We start from the raw sequence: 6686 nt of genomic DNA on the forward strand, positions 1-6686 counted from the left end.
TCTAGTGGAAGGTGCCCCTGCTGCTGGCAGGGGTGTTGGAACTGGATGATCTTTAAGGTCCCTCCCAACCCAAACCAGTCTGGGATTCTATTATTTCCTGTTACTTTTGGCCATAACCTGCCCCGGGTCCAGCATCACCCCCAGCCAACCCTCCACTGTGAGGATCCCCAGCTCACGAACAGATCCCTCTCTGGGCTCTCTGGGGAGGGCTTTTTGAGTCAGCTGGTGTTTGTATCGCTGCAGTGAACAGACAGGTCTCGCCTGTCTCTATGTGGCCAGGAAGATGGGGACCCTGTGCAGGCAGGAGCACCAGGAGCCACCCCCCTGCCCGGCGCAGGCAGCCCCCAGCAGCCACCACCAAAGTAAGTCTGCAGCTCATTGGGGACAGAGACATCAACGTGCCTCAGCCCTGACCATGCTGGGGATGGAGGGGCCAGGGCTCCCCCAGGCTCACAGGTTTGGGGTGGGGGGTACCTCCTGTTGCTACCCACTGCCTCAGGCAAGCTGCTCTCCTGTCTGCAGGGGAGGTGTGCTGGGTCCCCATCCCTCCTTTGCCTGTGCCCCAGGGACCATAGTCTTCCTCAGAGCCAGGTGCTTTGTCTGAGGAAGAACCACAACAAGTTGAAGTTGCAAAAGTTTCTTTTCTTTCCTTCTTTCTCTTCCCTCACTGGGTTTTGCCTTTAAATCTCATGACTGCATCCCATCTCCTGTGCCAGAGAGGATGAGCAAATAGCAGGTTTGGGGAGGAAGGACAGACTTACCCACTGGAGGAGTGAGTGGATGTCACTTGCTGAAGCACCACTTCCCCAAGAGCTACATCTCCCTGGGGCAATCTGTTATTTCAGGCGCCCTGCTAAATACCAAAACACATCCCCACGCACCCCAGCTGGCACTGAGACATTTCTGTCCTTGCTGCTGATCTTCCCCAGCCCCTTCCTGGCCCATTTAAAACACACAAATCACCATGACTTTGCAGATCACTCATGTGATGTCCCTGAGAGCAGCTGCTCATCTCAGCCATCCCAGATTTAGGTACAGTGAGGACCTTTCTGGCTCCTTGTCCCTGTCCCAGCCATGGAGGCTGCTCCTGGCAAGGAGAACTCACCAGGAAGCTGCTCCTGCATCACCCACCCCTGCTGCTCTGGTGTTAAACCTCCCTAATCAAAACCAAATCATTTTTGAACAGCAGACAGAAGAATCTCAGCATGGGAAAGATCTGCCCCACCAATACCAGTTTCACTGGTTCAGCTGAGTCACTCCTGGTTGCTCTTGTGCAAACATGCCCGGAGCTGCACCCAGGCATCAGCATTCTGGGGCAGCTGCCACAGCAGGCTGATCATGCCCCGTGGTCTCCTACCTCTGCCAGGAGCTTAGAGCTGTCACAGGAGACACGTAGGGAAGATGAACAGCTGAGCCATTCCATTTCTGCTGCTCCCATGTGCTGCTTGAGAGGGAAGGAAAGGGAACTGGGCGCCTAAGGAGTCCTAGAAAATCTCCAGCATATCTCCTTTCCCCTAGAATAACAGCTGGATCCTTAATGGGAGGACGAGGTGAGGGAAAGGGGATGTCTCCTTTCACTCATACCTTAATTAAATGCAGATGAAGGAAAAGCAGAACATTAGTCATCTGGTCTGCAATGAGAGCCAGGACTTTGCAGAGGCCCCGAATGGGAAGATCAGGGCAGGCACTTGGGTGTGTTAGTGAGAGGAATCCAACTCCTCCTTGGAGCAAAGAATTTCAGCTCCTTCTCTGCAGTTAATTGCCGGGTGTTTAATCACCATCAGGGGAGCTGCCCTGTTGGCACAACCAGAGGGTCTGGCCCAGTGCCTTTCTGGCAGGTCAGGCACACCAGTCCCTTGGCTGGTGGATGTTCCCTGGTCCCTGTGGATGCTCCAGAGTGAGGGGCAGTGGTGGGTGCACCTCTTTGGCACGGAGCAGCCCACAGCTGTGAGATCTGGGACACCCCAGGGAAAGCTGGCCTGGGACAGGACAAGAGGAGTTCAGCAGAGCACAGAGGGATGATCTGGAGGGATGGGTGGTGTCCAGGTCACAGCTTGGAAACTGTGGAGCTTTATCCCCTGTTTGCAGCCAGCTGGGCTCTGCCAGAGAGCTCTCTGTGTCATAAACCCACCCCGACTCCCTCGCACTTACCTAACGCTGCTCACAGTTCCCATCAGGAGGTTCCCCGAGCACCTTGCCAGTTCACACCCCAGCCTTGTACCTTCAGCAATCATCTTACCCCTCGGCTAATCCTGAATCCTCCTCTTTCCTCCAACGCTTGTGCATTTGCAGATGTAAAGGCAGAGGTATCGGCAGCTCCCCAAGCAAGAGCCTCACTTCCCAGGAACAACAACCCCATCCAAGACCAGCCCTGCAGATCCTGAGGGTAAAAGCCCTTGTGGTCCTCCCCTGAAGGCCACAAGCTTTCTTCCTACCAGTTTCCCCATCTGTTTGCTGGAAATCCTGCAGCCCAGGGATAGGAAAATATCAGCAAATCCCTCCTGCTCTCAACACAGAAGCACAACAATAGAAAACGTCCCAATCGGCCTCTTGTTACCAGAATTTTCTAACTGGCAGAGAAAAAAAAAGATTTCCCATGTGTGTCAGCTGCTCCTGGTACTTTTGGGCCCTGGAGAACCAGTGGAAGAGCATGAGCCATTGCATCTCAGCAGCAAATCTGATTTTCATACTGTGAAACCAAATTGTGCTCCCAGTGACATTGACACACACTCAGACAATTTCCACGAAGGTAAAACCAGCTCCTGAACTCCAACAAGGAGTCTTAGGGCTTAGGTCCTGTGGAAATCCCATGATGTTTTGTACTAAGTCCTCCTTCTCCATGCCCAGTAAGCTGGGGAAGCTGTCCTTACTGGGCAGAGGGCTGCAGGGATCACTGTCAGACCACCCCCCCTCCAGCAAACCCTGCTCGGTCACAGAGCAATGACAGCAGAATCACAAACCCCACACACATGGGGAGGAATCTGTCCGACCCTTTCCTGTGACAGCTGAACCACAAATAAAGGTGGATGACAAAAGGCTGGTTGGGAGCCTGGTGGTTTTTCTCCTGGAAGGGGTTTGCTCTCACGATAGTGTTTGAACAGACTGATGCTCTGGATCGTATACTGGCAGCACCAGGGCTTGCTGCTGAGGCTTGCCTTGGTGCTCTTGTAGGAAGAGATGGATCTTATCATGGAATCATAGACTCTTGTGAGTTGGAAGGGACCCACAAGGATCATCAGTCCAACCCCTGTCCCTGCACAGGACAATCCCAACATTCACACCATGTCCCTGACGGCCTTGGCCAAATGCTGCTGGAATCTTGTCAGCCTTGGTGCCATGAGCACCTCCCTGGGGAGCCTGTGCCAGTGCTCCACCACCCTCTGCCTCAAGAACCTTTTCCTCATGGCCAACCTCACCCTCCCCTGCCACATCTTCCTGCCATTCCCTCTGCTCCTGGCATTTGTTGGTGGCCAGAGAGAAGAGATCAGCGCCTGCCCCTCCTCTGCCCCTTGGGAGGAAGTTCTAGACCGTGATGAGATCTCCTCTCAAGTCTCCTCTTCTCCAGGCTGAACAAACCAAGTGCCTTCAGCCCCTCCTCATACAGCTTCTTCTCTAAACCCTTCACCAATTTTGTGGCCTCCTCTGGACACTGTCATTAGCTTTATATCCTTTTTATACTGGAGCATCCAAAACTGCACCCAGTATTGTGACAGAAAGCACAGGGGAGGGAGCAGAGTCATCCCACACCCCTGGGGAGAGCTGACTGTAAGCTTCTGGGGCTCCAGGGCTCAGCCTCTTCCTGCCACCCTGAGCCATGGTTCACCCTTCAGTGCTGTAGGACTTTAATTACATGAGGTGGAGACACGTGGTAGCAGGATGGGATGCACAGAATTGATGGATGCACACAAGTTCCTGGCTCTGTGCAGGGCAGGTGACCCACGCTGAGCTTTGTTAAGGTGGGAGAGACACAAGCCCTTGTCTGGGTGTCTCTGCAGGAGATGGGGGGGGTGGGAGGAAGAGGGGTGTGCTGGAAGGCAGAGAACAGACCCAAATCTTCCAGGCACACTCAAGCACAGCAAGGCTGGAAAACACAAACCTTAGGACTCTTTATTCAGACTATTGCCACTTCAGGGGAGAGAGGAGGACACCAGCAGTTCCTGGGTCACACAGCAGTTCTCCATCCATGGGCACCCCCTGAGCACACAACATTTTGTAGGCTTACAGCACTTCATTGTCCATTCCCTCACGGACTCCACACAAATTCTGAAGTCTCTTGCTCACCACCTCAGCTCTCACATGCTGAGAGGAAATGGAATGGGGAGAAAGGAGGAAAAACAAAGGCAATGAGCCTGTCCAAAAATGGAGTAGAAAGGGGAGCATGAAAAGAGCCATGCTCCAGGATGCCCTACCTAATGCCCTGTGCCTTTTTTAAGGCTCAGTCCCATGGATCATCAAGGGGATCATCAATCCCATGGATTATCAATCCCACCATCCTCCCAGGGAAGGCAGCAGGTACTGAGTATTGTCCCAAGCTGGTTCTGAAACTGAAAGTTTGCCAAGACATCAGCTGAGACATCGTCCACGTCTGTCCCAGGACAAAGCTCAGTTACTGACAACTACGTGACACAAACATAACCCAGAGCAAACATCACATTTGGAACACTGCTATGCGCAGATTTGCCCTGTCTTCCTTGTACTGAAACCCCCCCCCAAGTACGTCATTTTGAAGTCATGGGGTCCAGAGCAAACATCACGTTTGGAACACTGCTATGCACAGATTTGCCCTGTCTTCCTTGTACTGAACCCCCCCTCCCCCCAAGTACGTCATTTTGAAGTCATGGGGCTGTCACCTGCAGGTATTCCCTGTGCCCCTGGCTAAAAGCAGTGGGAAATGGCCCAAGGGAAGCTCCAGGTTGTCCCTGGATTGTTTCTGGAAGGTCTCAACGGTAGGTAGCTTTCTGGAGAGCGTTTTTGCGTGTTTTATTAGAGTCATATTTCCACGTTTTCATCTGGATAAGTCCAGGATGAGCAATTGCAGCCCTTTTCTCTGCCCCATGGCTTCTTCACACTGGTGTGTACGGACAGGTTATTTCAGTGTTTCCCAGCCCACTCCAGTCACCTGCCCGTGAACCAGCTCTGGTGTGGGTTGAGTGTGGTGGTCTCGATGAACTTGCAGAGACATGGCACATTGCTGTGCTCCAGGTGCCCCCCTGGCACAGCCTGAGGGAGCCGGCCAGTGACCAGGAGCCGGACATAGCATCCACTGAAGATCACCAGGAGCTGCTGGGCCATCACCTGGAACGAGCACAAGAGGTGTCAGAGCAGAGCATCTACCTGTGGGAAGAGTGGATGATACATCACACACCATTTGTTCCCTCATTCAAGGACTGTCCTTGTCTGAAAGAAACAGGAGAGGAGCCAATGGCATATGTAACTGTCCCAGATCCCCTTCTGGTCAGCAGAGCTGGCACACGGTCTCCACAAGGGACTGACATGAAATGACCACTCAGTGGTGGGTGGCCAAAGAGCCAGGCTGCTTGAGGACCTGTCTGCTCTGCCAATGCCTCCTGCTGCTTGTTTTTGCTGTAGACAGCCAGAGAACTTCAACCTGCAGGGATGTCACCTGCACCGAATTCGCTTAGTAACAGCGAGGGGAAAACTGCAAAATAAATCAAAATCATCCCTTTTGAAGCTTCTTGCTGAGCAGGAATTAGGACACATTTTTTGCTCAGCATGGCACAAGTCTTTGAAGCCACGCTCCACAGAGGGGACAAAGGCTGGGCACGTCCATGCCTCATCCCCAGCCCTGACAGAGGTGTTGGGTCCCTGGGAGAGGCTGCTTGCCAAACAGGGACCCCCGGCCACCAGCCCAATCCCTGAATCCCTCAAGGATTAAGCACTAGCTGCTCAGTCAGCATTAACTGCCCAGCAGTGTCAGGGCTGGAGGAGGTGTGTGTGGACCTCCAGGCTTCCAGGTGCTTTTACTGGTGAAAAAGGAGGTGTCCCCATGGCTGGCAGCTGCTGGGATGAGTTCTGGAGTCAAGGTGCCTGGGGGAGGTGATTCAGCACCTCTGTCCATCAGGGAGGGGTATTTCTCATTACCTCTGGTGGGCCCTCAGGAATAAGGTGGAGCAGCTCATTGCATGTCACCACTGCATGCTCTTTATTTAGGTTCACTCCACTGGATAAAAGAGGGGATTCTTCACGTGAAGCCTCCTCCTCATCCATCCCTGGGTCAGGTCGAACCACTGCCTCCATAACCACACAGAGCTGGTCCAGGCTGTGCCGCAAGACTGACTGGAAGAGAATGAGATTTTGGGGTCTCCAAAAGCAGGCAGCAGCAGTGTCTGTTGTACCCCCCTCACCTCACATCCCACAGCTGTGGTCAGCAAGGACAATTCAGTGCAGGAGAGCTGATGTTTGTATATTGATACACCCACATAGAGGAAAACATTTTCTAAAGGCCAGGAGGATAAAATTCTTACACAGTTAACCCAGTACAGTGTTTACTGATTCCTCAGGCTATCCCATTTATTTCGGGAGGACAGCTCAAGGTGTCAGCTATTTCAGGTTGTGACACATGCTTTCAAGATTTGCCCTTGATTCTCAATGACTTCCCTTTATTAAAATTGTCCTGTTAATTATCCAAACATGCAGGTACCACAGGACCCAAACAAATTCCTGCT

At 52.8% G+C, this 6686-nt stretch overlaps 1 protein-coding gene across 1 annotated transcript in view; it reads right to left on the reverse strand.

Moving 5' to 3' along the window:
* Window positions 1-5115: 5115 nt before the first annotated feature.
* Window positions 5116-6686, reverse strand: part of TMEM268 (transmembrane protein 268) — a 9802-nt gene continuing 8231 nt past the window's right edge. Inside the window, exons 7-8 of the mRNA XM_029086963.1 lie at window positions 6103-6297; window positions 5116-5295 (exon numbers count right to left, since the gene is read on the reverse strand). Coding sequence (XP_028942796.1) covers window positions 5116-5295; window positions 6103-6297 — 375 coding nt within the window. The remainder of the gene's footprint in view (window positions 5296-6102; window positions 6298-6686) is intronic.

This window comes from Antrostomus carolinensis, unplaced genomic scaffold (assembly GCF_000700745.2).
Source record: "Antrostomus carolinensis isolate BGI_N321 unplaced genomic scaffold, ASM70074v2 scaffold18319, whole genome shotgun sequence".
Taxonomy (NCBI): Eukaryota; Metazoa; Chordata; class Aves; order Caprimulgiformes; family Caprimulgidae; genus Antrostomus; species Antrostomus carolinensis.